The sequence below is a fragment of the Heteronotia binoei genome, chromosome 5 (assembly GCF_032191835.1).
Source record: "Heteronotia binoei isolate CCM8104 ecotype False Entrance Well chromosome 5, APGP_CSIRO_Hbin_v1, whole genome shotgun sequence".
NCBI classification, from domain to species: domain Eukaryota; kingdom Metazoa; phylum Chordata; class Lepidosauria; order Squamata; family Gekkonidae; genus Heteronotia; species Heteronotia binoei.
Window position 1 is genome coordinate 18,909,602 of NC_083227.1, and position 27,332 is coordinate 18,936,933.

At 42.4% G+C, this 27,332-nt stretch overlaps 1 protein-coding gene across 1 annotated transcript; it reads right to left on the minus strand.

Moving 5' to 3' along the window:
* Window positions 1–6,804: 6,804 nt before the first annotated feature.
* LOC132571788 (zinc finger protein 260-like) lies at window positions 6,805–22,583 on the minus strand. Its single transcript, XM_060238582.1, has 5 exons — window positions 22,545–22,583; window positions 18,605–18,731; window positions 17,527–17,652; window positions 14,529–14,729; window positions 6,805–9,202 (listed from the first exon to the last, which is right to left on the minus strand). Exons 1-5 carry the CDS (start codon window positions 22,581–22,583, stop codon window positions 7,362–7,364), a joined length of 2,334 nt encoding a protein of 777 aa, XP_060094565.1. The 3' UTR covers window positions 6,805–7,361.
* Window positions 22,584–27,332: the final 4,749 nt, after the last annotated feature.

The following is a 27,332-nucleotide window of genomic DNA, read 5'->3' on the forward strand; positions in this document are numbered from 1 at the left end:
ACTATAACTACAACTTATAAAAAGCTTAATATATATTAAGAAAAAGACCATCATTCTACCCCACATCTTACTTTCTCCCACCCCTCCCCCAATTACTTGACCCCCGCCAGTGTTATTTTCTTTAAAAAAACAGATATTAAAGGTACCCTTAACTATCAAGAAAAAAAACGAAACAAAAAAGAAACATAGGGAAGAAGAACCCCCTTCAAGAATTGTATTGTATTGTTATCTTAAAAATCTTAATCCTCAAAAATTGTCCAATGTCCTTTTATTTTCCACTCTTTCTCTACATATCTTCTGAATTTCTTCCACTCTTGGTTAAAAAGTTCTAAATCACAGTCTCTTAATTTTCTTGTTAATTTGTCCATTTCACTCCATGACATAACTTTCATAATCCAGTCCCATTTTTCTGGTATTTTTTCTTGCTTCCACAACTGCGCATACAATGTCCTAGCAGCTGAGAGCAAGTACCATATTAATGTTCTATCTTCTTTTGGAAATTTTTCCATTTGTAATCCCAGCAGAAAAGTCTCTGCCTCTTTATTGAATTCATATCCCAGGATCTTAGATATCTCTTGTTGAATCATTTGCCAAAACATTTTAGCTCTTTCACAAGTCCACCACATATGGTAGAAAGAACCTTCATGCTTTTTACATTTCCAGCACCTATCTGGCATCTTATTGTTCATCTTTGCTAATTTTTTTGGAGTCATATACCATCTATACATCATCTTAAAACAGTTCTCTTTAATACTATGACATGTTGCGAGTTTCATGGAATTTTTCCACAGATATTCCCAAGATTCCATCTTTATTTCTTTATTTACATTAATTGCCCATTTTATCATTTGAGATTTCACTACTTCATCTTCTGTAGCCCATTGTAAAAGTAATTTGTACACTTTTGAAATTAATTTCTCATTATCTCCAAGCAGAACTCTTTCCATTTCTGTTTGTTCTTTCCTTATTCCTTCAGCTTTGATATCATTCTCCATCAAACTTTTTATTTGTTGCATTTGAAACCAATCATATTTATAGTTTAGTTCTTCTGCAGTTTTCAATTCTATTTTCCCGCTTTGTATTTTTAGTAACTGGTTGTATGATAGTTGTTTTTCCTTGACTGTTTTGGCCGTTAACTTTATCACTTCAGCCGGCACTATCCATAAAGGTCTCCTCTCATCACCATATTTCTTGTACTTTATCCACACATTTAATAAGCTACTCCTTATATAATGGTGAGAGAAAAGACCGTCCATCTTCTTTTTTCCATAGTACAAATATGCATGCCAGCCGAATTTTTTTCCATGGCCTTCTAACATTAGAAGTTTTTTATTTAATAACGTTATCCATTCTTTTAACCATACTAAACAAATTGCTTCATGATACAGTTTCAAATCTGGTAATTGGAATCCACCTCTCTCTTTCGCATCTATCAGGACTTTCATTTTAATTCTAGGTTTCCTCCCGGCCCACACGAATTCCGAAATTTTTCTTCGCCATTTATCAAATTGCTTAGCATCTTTCACAATGGGGATGGTTTGAAACAGATACATAATCCTTGGTAAAATATTCATTTTTACTGCAGCTATTCTACCCAACAGTGACAAATTGAGCTTGTTCCACTTTAGCATATCTTCTTCTATTTTACGCCATAGCTTTTCATAATTGTTCTTAAACAAATCAATATTTTTCATTGTTATCTCTACCCCTAGGTATTTTACCTTAGAGGTAACTTCACAACCCGTTAGTCTTTGTAGTTCTTGTTGTCTATTTTTCTGCATATTCTTACATAAGATTTTTGATTTTTCTTTGTTTATATAAAGTCCCGCCAACTCCCCAAACTCTTGTATTCTCATTAACAACAAAGGTGTAACTTGTAAAGGATTTTCATTTATAAACATTATATCATCTGCAAATGCTCTGTATTTATAGGTAAATCCTTTTATTTGTAGTCCTTCTAAATCTTTTTCTTCTTGAATCTGCATTAGTAAAATTTCAAGAGTCATTATAAACAGCAATGGCGAAAGCGGGCAGCCTTGTCTGGTACCTTTACTAATTTTCATTTCATCTGTAAGATCTGCGTTAATGCACAGCCTTGCACTTTGTTCAGAATATATTGCCTTTATCATTCTTATAAAACTTTCTCCAAGCTCCATTTTTTCCATCACTGCAAACATAAAGTCCCAATTTAAATTGTCAAATGCTTTTTCTGCATCCGCAAAGAATAGCGCTACTTCCTTTTCTGGATGTCTTTCATAATATTCTACAATATTTACAACGGTTCTAATATTGTCTCTTATTTGTCTTTTGGGAAGAAAACCGGCTTGGTCCTCTTTTATAAAATTTATCAAATATTGCTTAAGACGTTCTGCCAGAATTCTTGTAAATATTTTATAATCATTGTTCAAAAGTGAAATTGGTCTGTAATTTTTCACATTTGTAACATCTCTTTCTTCTTTAGGTATCAAAGAAATAACAGCTTCTTTCCATGTATTTGGTACCTTCCCTTTGACTCTTATTGCATTCATCAGCTTCTGTAATTTTGGTATTAATTCATCTTTAAACATTTTAAAATACTTGGCTGTATAACCATCTGGCCCGGGAGCTTTATCATTTTTCATCACGTTGATTGCTGCCTCAATTTCTATTTTTTCAATTGGGTCATTCAAAATTTTTCTCATATTCTCAGTTAATGGCTCAATTTTTATTTTCTGTAGATATTCATCTATCTTTTTTCTCTTTACTTCAGCACCTTTAAACAGCTTGGCATAATACTTAAAAAATTCTCTTTTTATTCCCTCTTGAGTAACTACGTCTCTTTCATCTATCACAATTCTATTAATTATTTTATTTTCCCTCTTTTTTTTCAGCTGCCACGCCAAGTATTTCCCCGTCTTATTTGCTCCTTCAAACGATTTTTGCTGGAGCCTTTTCAAGTTCCATTCTACTTCTTTGTTTAATAAATGTCTTAGTTGAGTTTGCAATATTGAAATTTCCCTTAGAATTTTCTTTTTCCCTGGTCTTTTCCTCAGCTCTCCTTCTTTTTTCTTTATTTCATTTTGAATATCCAGTAGTTGTTTTTCTTTTTCCCTTTTATCTTTATTGTTCAAAGTAATCAGCAACCCTCTCATTACTGCTTTATAAGCATCCCAGACCGTCTGAAAATCGATATCTTCTTTATCATTCACTTGGAAAAATTCTTTAGTTTCTTTTCCTAGGAAAGTCACTGTTTCTTTGTTCTGTAGCAAGTCTTCATTCAATCTCCATCTTCTCAATCTTTTGGACAGTTTTGTAATCCACATTATTGGGTTATGGTCAGTGCCAATTTTAGGCAAAATCTCTATCTTTCTTGTTATGAGGCCTAAATCTCTGGTTCCCCATAGCATGTCAATTCTAGAAAATGTCTTATGTCTTGCAGAAAAAAAAGTATAGTCCCGCACTTCAGGGTTAAACTTTCTCCATATGTCCTCCAAATTTTCCTGTTTTACTAATTCAAAAAAAGACTTTGGCAATTTTCCTTCTTTTCCACTATTTTTTTTCCCTCCGGATCTATCCAATGAGTTCTCAACTGTTCCATTAAAATCTCCCATTAAGAGTATTTGATCGTAGGTCAACTCATCTAGTTGTTGTGTAATGTCTTTAAAAAAAACATCTTTTGCACCATTAGGTGCATATAGTCCCAATAACAGCGTTTTTTTCCCATTTGATGTTATTTCCACTGCTACAAATCTTCCATCCTTATCTTTAAATACCAATTTTGGCTCCAGGTCTTGTTTAATATAAAAAACTACTCCCCTTTTTTTCTGGTCAGCTAACGAAAAAAATTCCCTTCCCAATTGTTTGTTCCATAAAAATTTATAATCCTTTTGTTTAATGTGGACTTCTTGCAAACAAATTATATTACAATTTTGCTTTTTAATCCAATGAAAGGTTGCCCTTCTTTTTTGTGGTGAATTTAGTCCATTAACATTCCAAGACAATAGTTTGTAATCCATCATGGTGCAAATTCTTTATTTTCTTCAAAAAATCTCCTCAGTTCTCGGGCATTTGTGATCGTGACTCTCTTCCCCTGAAGTTCAAAGCTCACACCCTCGGGGATTATCCATCTATACCTTGTGCCATTGTCTTTCAATTTTTCTGTCAACTTTTTATATGTTCTCCTGTCATTTATCACTTCTTTCGGTAGCTCCTTCATAATTCTCACTCTGCTACCTCTTACTATCAATGATTGTTCAAAGTTTCTCTTCATAATCCTTCCCACCATTTCCTTTGTCATGAATCTTACAACCACATCTCTTGGTAAGTTATTTTTTTTGGCATATAGCGAGTTGACTCTATACATGTGATCATACATGCTTTTAGTCTTATCAGGGTCTTCTTCTAAGAATTCTGCGATTATGTTTGTTATATATCCTTTCAAATCATCATTCTCTTCCTCAGGTACTCCTCTCAAACGTAGCTGATTTTCCATTAATTTGCAGTCGTGAATCGTCACTTTTTCTTGTACTTTCAGCAAGGTGGTATCATGTATTTTAACTTTCTCCTCCACCTCCTGTACTTTCTTGTCTATTTTCCCAATTTGGTTTTTGAGGTCATCCACTTCTTTTTTAATCACTGTAGTAAGTTCTTCCTTCAACTCTTCCATCATTTTCTTAACTCCTTTCATAATCCTGGCTTCCATAGCCTCCATTTGGTCTTGCATTTTATCTAATGAAAGGGCTCTTGTTCGGGGCTGCCTGGGCTCTGACATTTAAGCAAAGAGCAAGGGGGATGCAATTAAAATACCAAAAATTTCCGTCGCACAATTTGCAAGTTTGACTACCAAGTTCAGAAGGTCTAAATTTTCTCTCTCAATTAAACTTTGTTCTGTTTTCTTCTGAGCTTCCCAGGCCCAGATATAAATTTTTGAAGAATTTTTCCCCTTTAAAAAAATGACGAAATTTTTGACCTCACCAATTTAAAATCTGACAGTCAGGTTCAATAGAGCAGGGCTTGCCCTTTCCAGCAAGCCCAATTTCGCTGGTTTCTGAGCCCCCAAAGCAAAGATATTTAACAAAAAAGTCTTTAAAAAATCCAAAATGGCGGCCGCGATTTTTTCTCCTTTTAAAGATTTTTTTCCCCTTTTAAAATCACCCCAGGAGCCCACCAATAATGTAGTCAATAGTTCTTATCTTCTTACCCTTTTCCCTGTCGTTTCTGTCACTTTTTAAAGTCCCAAATCTTTTTAAAACGATGTTTTAAATTGAACCTCCCAGCAATGGCTGCCGATGTTTCTCTATGATGTAGAGTAGGCTTTTTTCTTTACTGCTTCCTGTCTCTGTCACCTTCAACCTTATAGATTGCTTGACGCACTTCCTGTCTTGCTCAGTAGAGTTAAAGGACTGTTCCAGTATATTCCTGCGCAGTATGGTTGTTTACATTCCACAAATCGTAAGTAGACACAACAATGATTTCTCTTCAATTTTTAGCAGTTTTTAACACTGTCTTTTATGTCAAAATAGTCCAAACTTCACCCTTCCCTTCTTCTACTTGCAAGTTTTATATTTTCCCCTTATTTCCACCTTTAAAACGTCTCTTTAGTCTGTAAATAGCTCCGGAGTGAAAGAAGAGTTTCTGTACCTTTTTTCCTCTGTTTATCCAAGTTCCACTGGTCTTCCAAGACTTTAGTTGTTTAAAAATGTCCCAGAAGGTTAGGATCGTGACGAGCTTATGCCAAATCCATGGCTCTGAGAGATCTTGCAGACGATAATTTTGCAAACTTCTGAGACTCCTCAAAGCCTCAAAGGACCCTTCTCCAAAGCTCCTTTTCAGCCAAGGTAAATCTCTTCTAAAGTTTTTAGTGCAAGTCTTGGACCTTTCTCTCACTGAGAAAGGTAGGCAGTGGGCTTTGGTTTGCCCTCCACTACCCCGAACAAGACCTTCAGCTTGCTCCCGTTACGAGAGACAACTCAGCTCGCCATTTTCCTCCCCGGAAAGCCGCTATACTGATTTGCTGTTCACCCTCTACCTATATGTATAGCACGGGTGGGGAACCTTTGTCACTTGGTGTGGCCCTCGGGGATTGCTGGACAGATACATAGATTGCCATGTGGCAGCCTCCCTGGGGCCTGGCTGGCCAGCCAGAATTCCTGCAGGGCCTGGAAAAGTTACTGTCACAGTTCAGTTTGCACTTGATTATCCCAGATGGTGTGGCCTAATGTGCTAATGACTGTGTGACCTAATATTGGGGGATGTGGGCTAATATGCTACTGAGTTCTTGCTGGGCTTTTCTACAAAAAAGCCCTGGACCTATGCATTTGTCTAGGGCGGCAGGCCGTCTGTGTGGGTGTGTGTGCCAGATTAGGCTCTCCTCACATGACTTCTAATAGAAAAACAATTATTTGCATTAATTTTGCTGACCTGAATCGTTCTCTCTCGGTGGAGCACTGTTTTTTATGTTGATAATTTTGTATGGCCTGCAAATAATGTTATAAATATCCATCTGGCCCTTGGCAGAAAAAAGGTCCCACACCCCTGATGCATATACTGCTAACTTACATTTAAACATACCTGAGGAAGTGTGCATGCACACAAAAGCTCATACCTTGAATAAAACTTTGTAGGTCTTTAAAGGTGCCACTGGATTGAAACTTTTCTGCTTCAGACCAACATGTCTACCAACCTGAATCTAAACTAGAATATGAGTCCATCTGTCCTACTTACTGCAAAGTGGAGTGATTCCAGATGCCGAATAATATTAGCAAGTAAAGAATACTGCTGCAAACAGTACCACTGAAATACAATACAAATACTGAAAGCAATACAAATGCTTCAGTCCTCATATAATTTAAACCAGTGTATACAATGTCATCATACCCTCCCTCCAAAGAAATTACAATTCACAATACCAATTTCATTACAAATCAATTGCTTCCACAGTTTCCAATAGAGGTATCTGTAGTCTTCAACAATTCCTTCCTTTTGGGATTAGCCCATGAAGTGTGCAGAGCAGCAGAGACCCTATAAAATAATGCTGTGATGGGCAAAAAGAGCTACACGGTTGGTGAGCAAAGCAGGTCAGAGAGGGCCATAAGGAATTAAGAAGAGAACATCAGGCCAATTATGGAAAAAAACTGAGTTTTGGAAAAGCTTAACCTGCAGCAAACTCCTCAACCCAAAATTATCTATGACCACACAGCAAAAATTATCTTTCAGCTTTTAAAAAAATCTTTCCTTATCCTCTAGATTTTCTCAAGTGCAGCCAGATTGCCTTTCTTTGCAAACTTCTTCCCACAGGGTAGACACTGAAAACAATTTTTCTGTGTGTGGAATCTCTCACAGTGGAGAAGGTCAGTCCTCTTTCTGGAACCTTCCCCCTCATCTCAGCATCTGGATGATTTCTCTCCTGTGTGGATTTTATGGTGACTTATGAGGCCTGAACTATTAATAAAGCTTTTGCCACACTCCATGCATTTAAATGGTTTCTCTCCAGTGTGCGTGCTTTCATGTACCTGCAGGGATGTCCTGCAACGGAAACGTTTCCCACAATCCAGACACTGGAATGGCTTCTCTCCTGTGTGGACTCCTTGATGACGCTGTTGAGAGGCCTTTGAGGAAAAGCTTTTCCCACACTCCAGGCATTTATATGGAGTGTCACCTGTGTGCAGCTTCTGATGTCTCAGCAAGCGTAAAGGATTGTTGAAGCTTTTTCCACATTCCAAACACTCATTCAATTCCTTTCCGGGGTGGAATTTCTCATGCTCAGAGAGGTGCGATTTCTGCCTGAAGCTCTTCCCACAGAGGGAGCACTTGAAGGGCTTCTCTCCTGTGTGGACTCTCATATGCAGAATGAGGTTTGGTTTTTCTCTGAAGCTCTTCTCACACTCTGAGCAGGAGTATGGTTTCTCTCCTGTGTGAATTTTCTCATGTCGAATAAGTTTCTGTTTTCTTATAAATCCTTTCCCACATTCTTGACAGCTGTACAGCTTCTCTTTGTGGATTTTCTCATGCTGAGTAAGTATACGTTTTGTTTTAAATCCTTTCCCACATTCTAGACATTTGAACGGGTTCTCTCCTGTGTGTTTAATTTCATGGCGCTGAAGGGCTGAAGTCTGGCTGAAACTTTCCCCACAATCGGAGCACCGATACTGATGCATTCTCTGCTCATGGTGAATATGGGTAGATCTATGACGGAAACGCTTCCCACATTCTTGGCACTCATACGGTGCGTCTCCTCGGTGAGTTCTCTTATGGCGTATAAAGTTTGAGGCGTTCTGAAAGTCTTTCCCACACTCTGTGCACTGATAAGGTCTCTCACCAGTGTGAATCCTCTTGTGCACTCTGAGGTCTGCACTGTTTCTGAAGCTTTTCCCACAGTCTGAACACTTATGCGGTTTCTCTCCTCCATGGATTTTCTTGTGCCTCTTGAAGTTTGCAAGGCAACTGAAGCTTCTCTCGCAGTCTGAGCATTTATATGGTTTGTCTCCCGTGTGGATTCTCTCATGAACAGCAAGCTGCTCTTTCTCTCCGAAGCACTTTCCACACTCTGAGCATTTGAACGGTTTCACTTGTGTGTGGATCTTCTTGTGTCTAACAAGATGCCCGTTGCTACTGAAGCTTTTCCCACACTCTGGACATGGATATGGTTTCTCTCCAGTATGGATCTTTTTGTGACGTCTGAGATCTGAAGCAGCTCTGAAACTTTTCCCACAATCAGAACATTGATGGGGTCTTTCTTCCGTGTGCAACCTCTCATGGCTGAAAAGGTTTGATGTGGAGCTGAAACTTTTCCCACAGACTGAGCATGAATACGGTTTCACTCCTGTGTGAATTCGCATGTGTATAATAAAGGGACCCCAGAACTTGAAGCTTTTCCCACACTCTGAGCACTGGAATGGTTTTGCTCTTGCATCGGTTGTCTTGATTGTGTTAAGGGTGGAGTTTCTGGCCTGATCTTTGAGAGGCTTGACTGTCCCATCCATGTGACTCCTCTCTTGCACTCTAACTTTGTGGAGGTCCTTGTGGCTGTCCACAAAAGGACTGGTTTTCTTCTGAGGAAGCTTCTGTTGGTACCTCCCGGGCCCTCCCTGAGTCACACCTCGTCTCCCTTCCTTTTGATCCTGGGAGGTTCCCTCTTTGATCCATTGCAGTGCTGTCCCTTTTGGGGTCACTGGTGGTGCACTTTCTGCTTGCAGTGACTTCTTCTCTTTTACCTGCTCAGCACCTGTTTGGGAGAAAAGTAAGGAGGGACACAGTCACACTTCTTTTCTTCCCTGCAAAAAGTAGGACCTAGATTCCAGATTTACACATCACAAGCAGGGAACCCGCACAGCCTTCCAGGGGTCACTTCACTTCTCACCAGCGTTCCATCTATGCTGAGTTAGTGTGAGCTAGTTCACAGATTTTTAGCCTCTGGCTCACACATTTTTGTCTTAGCGCAGGAAAAATAGCCCCAGAGCACAATAATTTATGCAGTACCTCACAACTTTAATGCCAGTAGCTCACAAAGTAGAATTTTTTCTCACGAGACTCTGCAGCTTAGAGGGAACACTGCTTCTCACTTTATCTCTCCCCCTGTATTTCCTCTTTCCCTCCTCCAAGCAGCCCTCATATCCTCTTCCTTTTCCTTGCTTTCTTCTCTCCTTCTCACTTCAGCTAACCTTTCTTTTACCCGCTCCCCCCATCCTCAGCTTTATCATTTAGTTCATTTATACTCCACCTTTCTCCCTGGTGACCCAAGGCAACTAAGCCTCACTCTCCTCTCCATCTTTCGAACCTAAGACTTTCCATTTCCTTGTCAGCATTCTAACCACAACATACTCACTCAGCTTTCTCTCCTTCCCTCCCCCAAAGTCCAGCTGCGTTGCAAATGTTGTGTGGTAACAAATTCCTCAGGTGTGTTGTGTGGAGGCCACTGTCCCGCTAGGATGAGTGTTGAGTTTTGCAAGCCTCATCCCTTCAGTCATACTACTGCTAAGACAAGTCTTCCCCCATCCTATAACCATGCATTGGATTTAGGTAGGAAAAATACAATGCATGGTTATAGGATGGGGGAGACTTGTCTTAGCAGTAGTCTGTGCGAAAAGGATCTCGGGGTCTTAGTGGACCATACCCTAAACATGAGTCAACAGTGTGATGTGGTGGCTAAAAAGGCAAATGCAATTTTGGGCGGCATCAACAGAAGTATAGTGTCCAGATCACGTGATTTGATGGTATCGCTTTACTCTGCTCTGGTAAGACCTCACCTAGAGTATTGTGTTCAGTTTTGGGCACCACATTTTAAGAAGGATATAAACAAGCTGGAAGGGGTCTAGAGGAGGGCGATGAAGATGGTGAGGGGTTTGGAGACCAAGTCCTATGAGGAAAGGTTGAAGGAGCTGGGAATGTTTAGCCTGGAGAGGAGACGGCTGAGAGGTGATATAATCACCATCTTCAAGTACTTGAAGGGCTTTCATATAGAGCAGGGGTCCTCAAACTACGGCCCGTGGGCCAGATGCGGCCCTCTCGAGGACGTTTATGCGGCCCGCCGGGTTATGGCAAAATCAGACCAGAAGTGACGTTTGACCTAAACTCGCGTTAGCAACGCACACTTCCGGCACTGGGCTGAGGCAGCAGAGACAGAGTGTGAGGTGATACCGAGGTGAGGTGAGTTCCCAGGCCAGGGTGTGTGGTGTGGGGAAGGGAGAGAGATGCAGAAGACGGAGAACTGACGGCCCGCGGCCTTGTACAGTAATGGCAGTCTGGCCCTCCAACAGTCTGAGGGACAGTGAACTGGCCCCCTATTTAAAAAGTTTGAGGACCCCTGATATAGAGGATGATGTGGAATTGTTTTCTGTGGCTCCAGAAGGCAGGACCAGAACCAATGGGTTGAAATTAAATCAAAAGAGTTTTCGGCTCAACATTAGGAAGAACTTCCTGACCGTTAGAGTGGTTCCTCAGTGGAACATGCTTCCTCGGGAGGTGGTGGGCTCTCCTTCCGTGGAGGTTTTTAAACAGAGGCTAGATGGCCATCTGACAGCAATGAAGATCCTCTGAATTTAGGGGAAGTGTTTGTGAGTCTCCTGCACTGTGCAGGAGGTTGGACTAGATGACCCTGAAGGTCCCTTCCAACCCTATGATTCTATGAAAGGGTTAAGCTGAAGTTTCTGTAAGCTAACGACAGCAACTATTTGCATGGAACCAATTAGCTGTAGAGTAGAATCTTCCCACCAAAAGGGGGACGTTTAATTATGACTTCAGGACTGACTATTAGTCAGGGATCATTTTGTAGAAAAAGAGGTGCTGGAGCTCAATAGAACTCATTTGCCTATGCCACACACCCCTGACATCACCAGAAGGTATACCAAATTATATCAGCTCAGCAACTACCTTAAAATGCTTCTTGAATTATAATTCGTCATCATATATATTTATTGCTCACAGACGATTTGGTCATAAGCAAATGGCAATGAAATAAAAAATTCATCAGTATTATAGATTTTGCAGAATTTACAAAATAGACGTTTAGAATCAGCAAAATGCACAATATAAAACATCATTTCCCATTTTCTTTAATCCTCCTCTTGTCTCTTAACTCCCAGAAGAAATTTTACAACTGAAACTGTGATGGTTAGATCAAAGCCACCAAGCAAAAGCTGGAGCTTTTGCCACAGACAGATCAATATCAGAAATCAATGGGTCGATAAACTGTTTTCTTAAATAGTTATACCTTTGGCAAACAAAAAACACATGTTCTATAGTTTCAACAGAGCCAGATCCACAACCACATAATCTCTCAGAACAGGGCTTTCTCAGCAGTAGGGAGTACATTAAACCTGGCTAAAAAGAAGGCTCTTCTGTAGGCTGGTATGGTCAGAAAATCTATATAGGGACAAAAGGACTTGGAATATGTAAAACCAAAGAAGGCAGGAGAGCACACGCGATGGGCAAGAATTATAACTGTTTTAATAAAACCTTACTGCCATCATACTTCTAAAATTACTTTCTCCTATGTGGCCACAGTGGCATGAGGAAGATTTCCATCAGTCTGCTTTCTATGTTTTGGTTATCTTTCCCAATTTTTGTGGGGGGAAATATTAGAAAGTTTGTCACACCTTAGAGTTCAGCAAAATTCTCCCAGGGAGTTTGAACAATGAGCCCAGAAGCAAGTGGGGTTTTTTTTTTTGGGGGGGGGGGGGGGAGAAAGAAAGAGCACAATAAAATTGAGAGGTTTTGGGGCTCTGCTCCTGTGAGCTCCTGCCCAAAATGAGACCTGCTGTTAGCTAATCAATAAACTGGAGATAGTTCATGCTGTTCTGCACATATGCAAGGGATGGAACTTTGAGGAAAACTTCCCTTTCTTAGGGTTGGACAAAGAAACAAGATGGTGTCAATCAGAACTAGAAAGATGAGTTCATTAAACCGTTGTTGTTTCTTTCAATGTGATCCCTTCCCTAATTTTGAAGAAAACTTTTTCTTAGAAGCTAAACACACATTATGCGATGCATTCCTCTGCTTTGCCTCATTTACTCTGCTAAATATCCAACGCTAAGTCACACAAGTTGTGCGGAGGTAGCTATTGGGCCCAGGAAAGTTTCATGTTCCAACTTTTGACTAACGTAGACCAACAAGTCAAAACAAACCACTGGTGGAAGCAGGGCTTTTTTTGTAGAAATAGCCCAGCAGGAACTCATTTGCATATTAGACCACATCCCCTGACACCAAGCCAGCCAGAACTGCGTTTCAGTGCATTCCGGCTCAAAAAAAACCCTGGGTGGTAGAAAGTGCCATCAAATTTAGCTGACTTATGGTGACCCTTGAGGGGTTTTCAAGACAAAAAATGTGCAGAGGTGGCTTGCTGCTGCCTGCTTCTGTGTAGTAGCCCTGAACTTCCCTTGGTGGTCTCCCTTCCAAATATGACCCAGGGATGACTCTGCTAACCTTCAAGGATTTGAGGAGATTGGGCTCACCTCGGCCACTCTGGTCAGGGCAAACCAACCATTTCACTACCATTTTATCAGCAGAAAAGCAAGAAAAAAAGCCAGCAAGACAGGCTGTGTGCATACTGATGAGTGGCCATTTCATTGCAATATAAAACTGGCCAGAGACCGATTCGTCATCTGATATAGCCAGCAACTGAAGAAACCCAGCTTGATAGAAAATCCTGAATTTAAGAACCTGAAGTGAAGTCAATGGATTTGCACATATTGAACTTGCTAGCGCCTTCGGAATTCTGAGATAGGGTAGTGAGCAGTGTTCTCTCTGAGTTAGTGTGAGCTAGCTCACAGTTTTTAAGCCTCTGGCTCACACATTTTTGTCTTAGCTCAGGAAAAATGGCCCCAGAGTAAATTAATTTCTGCAGTAGCTCACAACTTTAATATCAGTAGCTCACAAAGTAGAACTTTTGCTCACAAGACTCCACAGCTTTAGAGGGAACACTAGTAGTGAATGCCAGCCCAAAATGGCTGCCACAGGAGGTGAAGCCAAACCCAAAATGGCTGCCACACTTTGCACAAGAAATGAAGAGGGGAATAAAAGGAAATCAAGGAAAGCTCAGCTCAGATGCGAAAAAGAGAGAAAAGTATCCACTGGTACATCATGTGACAATGAATTCAACAGGCCTCTTATCCAACCCTTAACTTCTGCAACTCTGACATCTTGTGAGTGAACCCTGTAGTTCAAACCACTTTGGAGACGGAGAGATGTTTCCAAACCACTGCAAATGAACCTCTGCTCTCCAGAAAGTCTTCTGGATTTAAATTTCTATTGTGGAAAGGGGTAAGTGAGTGAGTGAGTGAGTGAGTGAGTGAGTGAGTGAGTGAGTGTGTGTGTGTGTGTGTGTGTGTGAGAGAGAGAGACAGACAGACAGACAGAGAGAACAGAATAATAAATTTCCCGACACATCATATGCTAAGTGTTTTTCTGTATGCTATGAATGCATCAAGATTCCATTATGTTGATACAATGGGTGGGAAATGTGTCCATGTGCTTGTGTTACTGACCCACCCCCATAACTGGCTGGGCCAATCTCTGCAGAGAGCTGCCCTGAGCCCGATACAGCCACCCGGAGCCCAATAGGGGAGGGTGGGATATAAATACAATAAATAATAAATAAGACGAGATTCTCCCCAGAAGCCATGCGGTTCAGAGATCTGCAAACTGGCTCAACACAGAAAGCACTAGAAGGAATGTGTTTTTTGCCTCAAACCAGGCATCAAAAGTTGAAAAGCAAAGGCTGGGTGAATGGGGAAGAATAAAAGAAGGCAAAAGGAGGCTTTTGCTTGGTGCTTTTTCTCTGGATGTTTAGCACATTTCTGAGTCCTAGACCTCACAGGTCTACAGATGAGCCAATTGACCTGCAGCCATGAGCAATTCAAACAGGAGGGGGGCTTGCAGAATCCAGCCCTCCCCAAAAAAATAGTTCTCCCACTATCTATGTCCCACCCACCTGTGAAAGAACTTATCCCACTTACCATCCTTTGGAGAGGATTCTTGCCCCCATGTTGTGTCTGCCTTTGGTCTTCCATTCCTGGGACTTCTCCTTCGGTCTGCCAGTTCACTAAAATCCCCACTGGTCTCCCTGTGAGGAGAGGTTTTAGCCTTTTTCTTTCCAGGGTGCTTTCCTTGGGGTCTCTGTGGTTCTTGGAGTATCCCAGAATTTCCTCTTCTCTCTTGATACCTGGAAAGGTTCTTCTGGGCTCTGTGCAATAGCGTTTTCTTGGCTTTATTTGATGGGTGAGGCTCCTCTTTGTTCTCATTTGGGTAGCCACTACCTGTTGGAACGAACAGGAAGACTGATAAGAAAGAATACTGCATTCTGCCAGGAAGGGAGAATCTGATGAGAATGACTAACATAGACCAACAAGGCAGAACAAACCACTGGTGGTAGAAAGTGCCATCTCAGCCGATATATGGTGACCCCCCCCTCCTCCCGGTGGGGTTTTAAAGGCACAAGATATTCAGAGGTGGTTTGCCATTGCCTGCCTCTCGGTGTAGTGATTAAGTGCATGGACTCTTGTCTGGAAGAACTGGGTTTGATTCTCCACTCCTCCACTTGCAGCTGCTGGAATGGCCTTGGGTCAGCCATAGCTAGGAGTTGTCCTCGAAAGGGCAGCTGCTGGGAGAGCCTCTCAGGCCCACCCACCTCACAGAGTGTCTGTCGAGGGGGAGGAAGATAAGGGAGATTGTGAGCTGCTCTGAGAGTCTGATTCAGAGAGAAGGGCGCGGTATAAATCTACATTCTTCTTCTTCTGCCGCCTTTGGTCTTCTCCCATCCAAATACGACCCAGGGCTGACGCTGCTGACCTTCCGAGATCTGAGGAGATTGGGCTCTCCTGCACCATTCTGAACAGGTCAAACCAACCATTACACCACCAGAAAAACAAGAAGGAAAGAGAAGGCCCAGCTAGAATGGCTGTCTGCATACTAATGATTTTCACTGCAATATTAAACTGGCCAGTGGCCAATCTCTTCATTTGATATGACCTACAAATCAAGTTAGGTGAATTAAACCCAGTTGCATTATAGGAAATCTCCACTAAGAATCTGGGGCTGAAGACAATGGATTGGATTTGCATATTTAGCCAAAGTAGCTGCAGAGAGGAAGGCAGTATGGTACATTTTATATACCATGGCTCAAAAGACAGTTGCTACATGTTTTTAATAAACAAACAAACAAACAAAAAACACCCTGACTTGTGTAATTTGGTAATATCGTAAGATATACAGGTTTGTAAGGGGGAGTGGCTCTGACCAATATCCGGTCAGGAGCTTTTGCCTAACGCTCTCCCAGCTGTCTCCAAAGTTATATCTTTTTTCACCCCTTTAACTATATTTTTTGAACTTTTGAAAGATGCCTCCGAAAGGGGGGGGGAAAACCAAGCAGAAGGAAAAAAGCTTTCAGCCTTTAACTAATTTCTTGGAACAGCCGTCCACCTCCCACGCAAGGTTGGCGAGAGATGAGGAACCAGAAACTGAAGATAGCCCTCTCACTGTGAATTTATTGTCTCAAGCTATGTCTAAATTAAGACAAGAAATACGAGAGGATATAACTTCTATGCTTCAACCAATGTGTCAGCGTCCGGATGAATTAGAGAATTCTTGTAAACAGGCAAACCAGACCGCACTAGAAGCGTTAAAAAAAGCTCAAGAGACGACTTCAGATGCATGGACGAGGGAACGAGTTTTAATAATGGACTTTCGGAGCCGGGAGCTGTGCTCAAAATTTAGAGGCTTTAAATCAGATGTGGAAGCTGAAATGGACTTATATATATTCATGGCAAATTGGCTTGCTGAAGTAACCCACCTGGAAGCCGAAACTCTCCCACTCATTCAGAAAGCATATCGTGTTGGAAAGGTATGTGAAGACAATTCATCTTATACCAGAGATATTGTGGTGCAGTTCAAGGATTATAGAATGAGACAAAGAGTCTTTGCAGAGGCGAGGGAGAGAGGAGGCTTGGATTACCAGGGGTTAAAGATTCAGGTCTTTCCAGACCTTCCTCCTGAATTTTTAAGAATCAGAAGAGACCTTAAGGACACAACTGCCAAATTGCGGGACTTAAAAATTAAATATAAATGGCTACAATCAGGCAAACTATGTGTCCAAAAAGGCTCCACTTCGTTTACAGCTTCTGACGCAGCCTCGGGTGAGATACTACTCTCTAAATTAATTGCCTCCTCCCCTACGTCAAGAGTTAATAAGAGAAAGGAATGCTCTCCTCTCGTTCCTCCAAGGACAACCCGTGCGTGTACTGAGGAAGTTCATGTCAATCTGGAAGAAAGTATGGACTCTATTTAAAAGACACTGAAGCAACAAGAAAAGGGAAAAGCTGAAGAAACTTATAATTTATATGTATTGTTTTTTCTTTCAGAATTAAAGGCTAGGTGGGGTCACCTGGTGAGAGCACCTGGGTAACATCCCTCCTTGTTTAATTTAGTCCAGCTGAAGAAAGAAGAGTTTCTTCTTCTTCTTGACCTTAATTTTAAGGTCTCCAGGGACTGAGATATATATTTAGAATTTATTCTTTATGGATTTTTTTTTGAGAGTGGAAGGAATAATCAAGATATAGAAGAAGAAGGAAAATAAGAAGTTATATTGAATGCTTGTGGTATTAAGTTTTTTAAAATCTGTTAGGGAAAGCAGCATTGTTAAGCTTAATTATTCCTCTGCTATAAAAAAATAGAAAATATAAATAGGCGCATATATATATATATATATATATATATATAAAGTGGTGTGGAATAGTAACATATGAGACATTTTTAAGTTGCGTTGTTTTTGATTTGTTATTATGATACACCTACCTGTTGGAACAGGTAGTAATTGTAATTAGTCTATAATAAAACATTTGAGAGGTAAGATATACAGGTTTGTAAGAAATGACTGATCCTTGCTTCCTATTCTCCCCAAAAAAGGTGAGGTTTGGGGAAGGGAGAGACCTCAGCAATGTTCAACCTGGCTCTCTCCCTCCAAGCATTTATGTGTGCATTTAATACTGCCAGGTGTAGGGGGGAGGGGCTTTGGGCCATAACAAAATTGGCAAGGGAAACTTCAGCCAGACTCTTTACCTGGGACGTAGTCTGAAGGAACCTGCCTCTCTGTGATCTCTGGTGGATCAGGAAGCCAAAGCACCTTCCCTCCTTCGAGGCAGCAGATCAGGTCTGGTTTTAGAACTGAGTATCCTGCATTTGTGGCTGGAAAGGAAAGAGAGGGAGGGTCAGGAACACTTTGGATATGTGCCGCATGCCAGGGTTGGTGAAGCCAGAGTAGATATTTATCTGTCCATCAAAGAGGGAAAGAGGTTCCTGACCTGGTTAACCCAGGCAAACTCTATCGCATCATATCTCAGCAGTTAAGAAGGTTAAATTGGATGGGAGACCTCCTTGGAGTACCAGAGATGAGAGGGCAGAGGCAGGCTTTATTCAAACACCTCTGCATATCCTCCAGGCCCCCAGTAGGGTTCAGTCCCCAGAGGCCACCATGACTTCCAGGTGCAAAGGAGAAAGATGAGGAGCAGGAGGAGGAAAGAGGCTGCAGAACCTGCTTTGTGCAGACAAGCGATGGACCAAAACAATGCTTGGAAACATCACACTGTTGGCTTTTAATCTCCGCACACTTCTTCAGCCTGCAATACACAAGTGCCTCTAGGGAATGGTTTTCTACATGGACCTCTCTGTTGAGGAATCCCCAGCCCACAAACATATATGTAGCAACCTTATTGGCCTGCTATCGCCTGCTGACTGGAAGTGGTTCTGGGAGTGGCAGATGAACAGGCTGTCCCAAACCCTGGAGATAGCAAGGAGCAGCCACGTGGATTTCTGCACACAAAGCAGGCATTCTAAATTTGAATTGTAACTCTTCATTTCCAACTGAAGCTGGGAGTCAGAAGGAGTGGGGACAATCAGAAGGGGGAAGAAGGAGTGGGCAAGCTGACCTTCTGATAAATGTGTCTGCCATTTCTGATCCTTTCACCAACAAGCTTCCAAGGGACCACAGAGGTGCCCAAAACTGTTTGAAGGCCTTGTTCTTAGAGAAAAGGCAGCCAGTAAATCAGAGGCCTTACTTATTTTTATTTGATTTAGTTTAATTGGATATTACAGCCTGTGGAATCCACAGTTCCAGGAAATAAGTAGGCCAGGACCTTACCCAGGAAGGCCACAATGCTGTAATTTTCCTGCATGACCTCCTCATAGAGGGCTCTTTGCTCTGGATCCAGCAGGGCCCACTCGCCTTCTGTGAAATACATGGCCACATCTTCAAAAGCCACAGGGTCCTGAAAAAGAGAGAACGATTATCCAAGGCTACCCCTGGCATAAGCTCAGAAAACCACTAGGCCAGGGGTGGCCAAACTTGCTTAACGTAAGAGCCACACAGAATAAATGTCAGATGTTTGAGAGCCACAAGACATGAACATCAGATGTTTGAGGGAGGGAGGGAGGGAGGGAGGAAGGCTTAGCTTGGAGAAGTAATTTAAAGAGAGAAATGCCTTCTCCATGCTGGTGGCTTCAAGAGCCACACAATATGTGTGAAAGAGCCACATGTGGCTCCTGAGCCGCAGTTTGGCCACTTTTCCACGAGACAGTTAGCTGTGCACTTTTTTCAAGAAAATGCCTGGCTTGCAGGTGGCAGCCAAAGGAGGCTGGAGAGTCTTGAGATTTCTTTGTTTAGAAAGAAAGGTTAAGAGGAGGACATGACAGAGGTTTAGAAAATTATGCATCAGATAGACAAAGTGGATAAAGGGAGCTTTTTCTCTTTCTTCCATAATACGAGAACTCCGGTGAAACCAATGAAGTTGGGTGCAGATGAGAACAGATGAAAGCAATGACATCTTTAGTCAATGAGGACTCGAACTGGCCTGATCCAGCAGGGTAAATCACAGAATCATAGAGTTGGAAGTGTTCCACAAATCTGTGGCCCAAATGCCCTCACTCTAATAAAGACACTCGGCTGAAGTCCAAGTGGGGAGGAAGAAACAGAATTCATGGCAATAAATGTGTGAGTGGTGCAAAACCGTGGCCTGCAAACCAAGCTGTTCCACCTCCAACAGGCTGGTCAGGGTCTTCTGTTGCCCTGGTGACACGTTGTCCCATATACAAGAAGTCTAGCAGAGCTGGGTGTCATTTGAAATCTAACATATAGAACTGCTGAAGGCAGAACGTTGAATCCCAAGGGTGTCAAATGTGGCCCAGGGGCCGAATCAGACCCCCGGAGGGCTCCTATCAGGCCCCCAAGCAACTGCCTGTCATCTACTTCCTTCTCCATCTCTCTTGCTTCCTTCTGCAAAACAGCTGGCTTTGCAAGGCTTGCTCAATTGCACAGGAGCTACAGAGCAAAACCTGTTTTCTCTATTGGCTGAGGTTCCTTGAGGAGGAAAAGCTTGCTTTGCCAGGTTGTCTCAATCACACTGCTGAGCTACTGAGCCAAGCCTCTCTTCCTTCTGTTAGCTGAGGCTCTTCCCCCACCTGGTCCATTGCGGAAGGAAGGAAAGCGACAAAGCTTTTTTTGCTCAGTTCCCTGGATCCTATAGGAGAAATACAAAGAAAGCACCTTTGAGAACGAGTGCTAATGTTTTAAGCATGTTTTATTTTAAGGGTTTTTTTTAAAAAAAATCTTTAATTATGTTTGTCTGTGTCCTTTATAAAGTTTATATCTTTGCTATCTAATCTTCAATAGGTACACACACGGCCCGGCTTGACACTGCCCAGTCTGACCAAGTCTCATTTATGTCAGATCTGGTCCACATAACAAATGGGTTTGACACCCTAGCGTTGGGGATTTTGCAGAGAGTAAAGGTAGGAGGCTATGTGACCTACATTGTATGAAATCCCTGAACTCAAGGGAGAAGAAATTTTGTTAGCAGCACTGTAGACATTTTGTAACTCAAAGGCCAAGGCTCTGCATTTGATCACTCAAAATGCCTCCACTTGTGTGAGCATAAGCAGTGAGTTTAAGGATAAGCCAATAGTGCCGATCTTATTCCCAACGAAGGCTAGTGATTAGAGGAGCTGGATTCTGAGAGCATTTGGGAAACAAGGCTGTAAGAGTCAGAGTTGTAATGTATTCGCAACCTTCTTACTCTGTTGCTAGTGTAAACAATAAGACACAGCCAGGCTCTTGTTGTAGTTTTGCTGTGTATGCGGACTCAATTGTAGAGTGGAATGGGTGCTCCTGCTGGCCATACGAACGGAGCTTGGGGACTCGGGAACAATGGGCAGTAGGATCCAAATCCCTGCTGCTCTGCACCAATCACGGCCCCTCACTGCTTTGAATGACCCAATAGCGTGCTGCTGCGGGAACCCTGAGTTGAATAGAGTTGGCCCAGTTCCTCGGGCTTTTAGTGCAGCCCTATACTTTGCTGTACCTGATAAAGAGCTGGTGATCACAACCACCTCACCTCTTCATTGCATTGTACCCACTACTATATATAAGTTTAAAATGGAATGGACAGCCATGTTGGGTTGGCCCAGGCTGGGCCATGTGTGTACGTATTTAAGACTAGGTAGCAGAGATATAAATTTTATAAAAAACAGACAAACCCAAATATATATTTTGAAAAACTTAAAACATTAGCACTGATTGGTTTTAAAGATTCTTTCTTTGTATTTCTCCCATGGGATCCAGGGAACTGGGCAAAGGAAGCTGTGGCTCCTTCCTTCCTTCCCCAGGGGACTGGGGGGAGCCTCAGCCAATAGAAGGAAGAGAGGCTTGGCTCAGTAGCTCTGCTGTGCAATTGAGAAAGCCTGGCAAAGCAAGCTCTCTCTCTCCCCCTTTCCTTCTCAAGGGAGAAATCTCAGCCAATAGAGAAAATAGAGGTTTTGCTTTGTAACACCTGTGCAATTGAGCAAGCCTTGCAAAGCAAGCTGTGATGAAGAAGGAAGCAAGAGAGAGGGAGAAGGAAGCAGAGGACAGCCAGTTGCTCAGGGGCCAATAGGAACCCTACGGGGGCCTGATTCAGCCCCGAACTGCATGTCTGACACCCCTGGCTTAGAGGGAACATTGATTTAAACCAGTCTTCAGTCCATAATAACTTAAGAATTGGTTACTTTTTAGGGCTTAATTTAAACTTAGGTGCGTCTCCAGGGGAGCTGGTTTCAAATGCCCAGGTTTCCTCCGGGAAACAAGTCCCAGTTTGAAGGGGAGCTCCTATCAGTGTGCGATTGCAATAAAAAAGGCCAACAACATGCTGGGAATTATTAGGACGGGAATTGAAAACAAATCAGCCAGTATCATAATGCCCCTGTATAAATCGCTGGTGTGGCCTCATTTGGAGTACTGTGTAAAATTCTGGTCACCGCACCTCAAAAAAGATATAGCACAGGAAAAAGTGCAGAAAAGGGGAACTAGAATGATTAAAGGGTTGGAACACTTTCCCTACGAAGAAAGGTTAAAACGCTTGGGGCTCTTCAGCTTGTGAGGGATGACACGATAGAGGCTTACAAGATTATGCATGGGATAGATAAGGCAGAGAAAGAGGTACTTTTCTCTCATGGGCATTCAATGAAATTGCTGACAAGTCCGGTTAGAACTGATAAAAGAAAATACTTCTTCACCCAAAGGGTGATGAACACATGGAATTCACTGCCACAGGAGGTGGTGGCAGCTACAAGCATAGCCAGCTTCAAGAGGAGATTGGATAAGCATATGGAGCAGAGGTCCATCAGCGGCTATTAGCAACAAGGTTGGAACTCTGTCTGGAGCAGAGATGCTCTGTATTCTTGGTGCTTGTGGTGGGGGGGAGGGCACAGTGGGAGGGCTTCTAGCCCCACTGGTGGACCTCCTGATGGCACCCGGGTTTTTTGGCCACTGCGTGTGTGTGTTTGTGCATTTTGGCCACTGTGTGACACAGAGTGTCGGACTGGATGGGCCACTGGCCTGATCCAACATGGCTTCTCTTATGCCCTCATGAGCATATGCAGAACGCGTTCCTCCGTCCGGCAGCTCGGGAGTGACACAACCCCCCCCACACACACACACACTCCCGCCTTGCAAGGCAGAGTTGTGGCGGGGCAAGGACGCCGCACCCAAGCAGAAAACCCCACCAGTTAGTTAGTAGAGCAGCGAGACCCCGCCAAAGGAAGCGCCTCACCTGCACGCGGCATGAAGCGCTCACCGAGCGACGAGGCATGGCGACGGCGCGTCTCGCTCCTCCTTTTCGCAACCCGGGTCTCTTGCTCTTCCACGTTTGACGGGGCGGCAACCTCTCCGGGAGGGAGGGAGGCAGGCAGCCCCGACCGGCTCCCTTACCCGAGCTCCGGCCCTGCAGCTCCCGCACGCGTCTTCAAAGCAGCGCCTCGGCAGAAGCCAAGCCCCGGGGGAGGCGCCAGCCCGCCCTGCTTCCTCCAAAGCGCGCCTTCTCTAGTTAGGCGTCAAACTCCGGGCGAATTGAGAAACTAGTGGGGGGGGGGCGGGGCGGAGGGAGGAGGCTGCTCTTAAACAACGTTCCCTCGAAGTTGAGTTAGTGTGAGCTAGCTCACAGGGTTTTTTCCTCTCCGCTCAGGAAACATGGCCCCAGAGCAAAATGATTTTTGCAATAGCGCCCAACTTTACATAAGAACATAAGAGAAGCCATGTTGGGTCAAGGCCAATGGCCCATCCAGTCCAACACTCTGTCACACAGAGGCAAAAAACAAAACAAAAACCAAGTGCCATCAGGAGGTCCACCAGTGGGGCTAGAAGCCTTCCCACCGTACCCGCCCCCCCAAGCATCAAGAATACAGACAGAGAGTTCCAACAATACGCTGTGGCTAATAGCCACTGATGGACCTCTGCTCCATATGTTTATCCAATCCCCTCTTGAAGTTGTCTATGCTTGTAGTCGCCACCACCTCCTGTGGCAGTGAATTCCACGTGTTAATCACCCACTTCCTTTTATTCGTTCTAACCTGACTGCTCAGCAATTTCATTGAATGTCCACAGGTTCTCGTATTGAGAGAAAGGGAGAAAAATACTTCTCTGCCTTCTCTATCCCATGCATAATCTTGTAAACCTCTATCATGTCACCCCGCAGTCAACGTTTCTCCAAGCTAAAGAGCCCCAAATGTTTCAACTTTTCTTCATAGAGAAAGTGTTCCGACCCTTTAATCATTCTAGTTGCCCCTTTCTGCACATTTTCCAATGCAATATCTTTTTTGAGGTGTGGTGACCAGAATTGTACACAGTACTCCAAATGTGGCCACACCATCAATTTATACAGGGGCAATAGGATACTGATTTGTTTTCAATTCCCTTCCCAATAATTACCAGCATGGCGTTGGCCTTTTTTATTGCAATCGCACACTGCCTTGACATTTTCAGTGAGTTATCTACCACGACCCCAAGATCTCTCTCTTGGTCAGTCTCTGCCAGCTCACACCCCATCAACTTGTATTTATAGTTAGGATTTTTGGCCCCAATGTGCATTACTTTGCACTTGACCACATTGAACCTCATCTGCCATGTTGATGGTGGTGGGAATGTCATGGTCTGGGGCTGCATGTGTGCTGCCGGCACTGGGGAGCTACAGTTCATTGAGGGAACCATGAAAGCCAACATCTACGGTAACATACTGAAGCAGAGCATGATCCCCTCCCTTTGGAGACTGGGCCGCAGGGCAGTATTCCAACATGATAACGACCCCAAACACACCTCCAAAGCGACCACTGCCTTGCTAAAGAAGCTGAGGGTAAAGGTGATGGACTGGCCAAGCATGTCTCCAGACCTAAACCCTTTTGAGCATCTGTGGGGCATCCTGAAACGGAAGGTGGAGGTGCGCAAGGACTCTAACATCCACCTGCTACGTGACGTCGTCATGGAGGAGCAGAAGAGGAATCCAGTGGCAACCTGTGAAGCTCTGGTGAACTCTATGCCCAAGAGGGTTAAGGCAATGCTGGAAAATAATGGTGGCCACACAAAATATTGACACTTTGGGCCCCATTTGGACATTATCACTTAGGGGTGTACACACTTTTGTTGCCAGCAGTTTAGACACTAATGGCTGTGTGTTGTGTGATTTTGAGGGGACAGAACATATACCCTGTTATACCAGTTGTAGACTCACTACTTTACATTGTAGCCAAGTGTCATTTTTTCAGTGTTGTCACATGAAAAAATACACTTAAATATTTACAAATGTGAGGGGGTGTACTCACTTCTGTGACATACTGTATATATCAATGAAAAACATGGGGAATATGGTAGATGAGTTGGAAGACACCAAAGGACTACTTTAGCACCCAGAAATGATGCCACAGATGTGATAAACAGACAATAATAATTATGGTCCAGGATTCATATATTCCAATAATTCTTATAGTATGCACAGAGTTTCCATTTCAATTTAAGTGGTTTCTATTTCCCATCAGACTAAATTTTGCAATCAGCATCAATAAATATCCAGGATAACCACTGAAAACACTGTTGGCTTGATTCGTGGGACTCTTGCTCCTCACACGGGGAACTTTAGCTCAAGCATAGGAGACAGAAGAAAACTACTTATTTCAGCTCATTATGAACTTCGGTATCAAAGCCTTGCTACCATAAATATTTTGCTTTTTTTGTTTTCCTGATTAATTACAACATTGGTAATTTATTTCCTTATTTGTTAGCAATTACTGATTCTTTAGCATATACACATATATGTAACATTATACATCCACAGTATTCCAATGTATTTCTCTTTTAGAATAGTGTATTGGAATAATTTTTTGTATTGACATACTCAAAACAGGGACATTGGCTGTTTATCTCATTACACATACTTAACCCATTTTTACTATATTTTATTGTATTCTTTTTTCCTATGGCAAACTAGAATGATGTTTACATGTTAAAAAGTAAACTAGGTAGACAAGAGCATCACTATCCAATGTATTTCTCTTTTAGCTGTATTGACATACTCAAACAAGGATATTGGTTTATCCTATTACATATACTGAACCCATCTCCCACTATATTTTAATGTATTTTTCTCCTAATGGCAAACTATATGTATGTTACATGTTAAAAGGTAAATTAGTTGGATGGGGAAACTTCTAATATAGAAATGCCTTCCTTTTGGCCCAGTCTTAAAACAACAGAGTCATTAACCGACATTCTCACATTTGGACATATTACTGTTTTATTGCTTTGGCATGCTCGTGCTATTCAGATCAAAGGTTTGCACAATTTGTTAATTTTACTATTCGGTCATTGGATCTTAAGTTTGTACCATTTTGCATTCTAAACCACTGCCTACCAGATAATTTTACTATTCTGTCATTGGATCTTAAATTATTACCATTTTGCATTCTGAGCCATTGCCTACCAGATATATGTGGCTCTGCTCACTGTACCGGGTTCCCTCATCTGATGAAGTGTGCTTAGAGCGCACAAAAGCTTATGTTCTGAATAAAACTAAGTTGGTCTTAAAGATCCTACTTGACTCCTATTTTGTTCTATATCCAAAACATGTAATATTGAAATCCAAATGCTGCATATTTTCTACATTCAGGTGTTCTAGTTCATTTCTTTGACAGGATAGTTTTGATTTTATTTGTCAAACAAAATATATTTAAGAACAGAGCCTAAAATATATTTAAGTCCAGTGGCACCTTTTTAAGACCAAATAAGCTTATACCCAGAATAAAACTTGGTTGGTCTGAAAGATGCCACAGGAATTGAACTTTGTTTTGATGCTACCCACCTGTTTTGGAGATTTACCCATGGAGTATGAGGAGTAACAGAGACCCTACAAAATAATATGGTGAGGGGCGCATAGCAAAGCAAGCCAAGGTGAGCCCACAGGAATTAAAAAGAGAACATCAGCCCTGTCATGGGAGGACACTAAAGTTGTGAAGAAGCTTAACTCACAGCGGACTCTTCAAACTATAGTTATCAATGATCTTACAGCAAAGATTCTCTTTCAGCCTTATTTTTTTTAATGCTTTTCTTATCCTTTAGATTTTCTCGTGTGCAGCCAGATTTGCTTTCTTTGCAAACTTCTTCTCATGATTTTCCTGTGTGTGTAATCTCTCACATTGAAAAAGGTCAGTTCTCTTTCTGGAACATTCCCCCTCATCTCAGCCTTTGGATGGTTTCTCTCCTGAGTGCATTTTATGGTGACGAATGAGGCTTGAACTATGAATAAAGCTTTTGCCACACACCCTGCATTTAAATGGTTTCTTTCCAGTGTGCATTTTTTCATGGGCCTGCAGGGCTGCCCTGAAATGGAACCATTTCCCATAGTCCAGACACTGGAATGCCTTCTCTCCTGTATGGATTCTTTGATGACGCTGTTGAGAAGCCTTTGAGGAAAAGCTTTTCCAACACTCCAAGCATTTATATGGAGTGTCACCTGTGTGCAGCTTCTGATGTCTCAGCAAGCATAAAGAATTGTTGAAGCTTCTCCCACACTCTGAACACTCATGGCATTCATTTCCTGGGTGGAATTTCTCATGCTCAGAGAGATGCAATTTCTGCCTGAAGCTCTTCCCACAGAGGGAGCACTTGAAGGGCTTCTCTCCTGTGTGGACTCTCATATGCAGAATGAGGCTTGATTTTTCGCTGAAGCTCTTCTCACACTCTGAGCAAGAGTATAGCTTCTCTCCTGTGTGGAATTTCTCATGTAGAATGTTTATGCTTTTTTAAAAACCTTTCCCACATTCTTGACAACCTTACAGCCTCTCTTTGTGGATTTTCTCATGCTGAGTAAGTATACGTTTTGTTTTAAATCCTTTCCCACATTCTAGATGTTTGAACGGGTTCTCTCCTGCGTGTTTAATTTTATGACGCTGAAGGGCTGAACTTTGGCCGAAACTTTCCCCACAGTCGGAGCACCGATACTGATGCATTCTCTGCTCATGTTGAATATGGGTAGATCTATGACTGAAACGCTTCCCACATTCTTGGCACTCATATG

What these genes read in the sequence shown, in the direction of transcription:
- LOC132571788 (XM_060238582.1), bottom strand. Translation starts at nt 22,583, where the DNA reads ATGCCTCGTCGCTCGGTGAGCGCTTCATGCCGCGTGCAG. An exon ending in CAGCATTGTGGCCTTCCTGG is followed by an intron (nt 17,653 to 18,604) that starts GTAAGGTCCTGG and finishes TTTCCTTTCCAG; the next exon opens with CCACAAATGCAGGATACTCA. An exon ending in CTCTCCTCACAGGGAGACCA is followed by an intron (nt 9,203 to 14,528) that starts GTGGGGATTTTA and finishes TCTCCCAAACAG; the next exon opens with GTGCTGAGCAGGTAAAAGAG.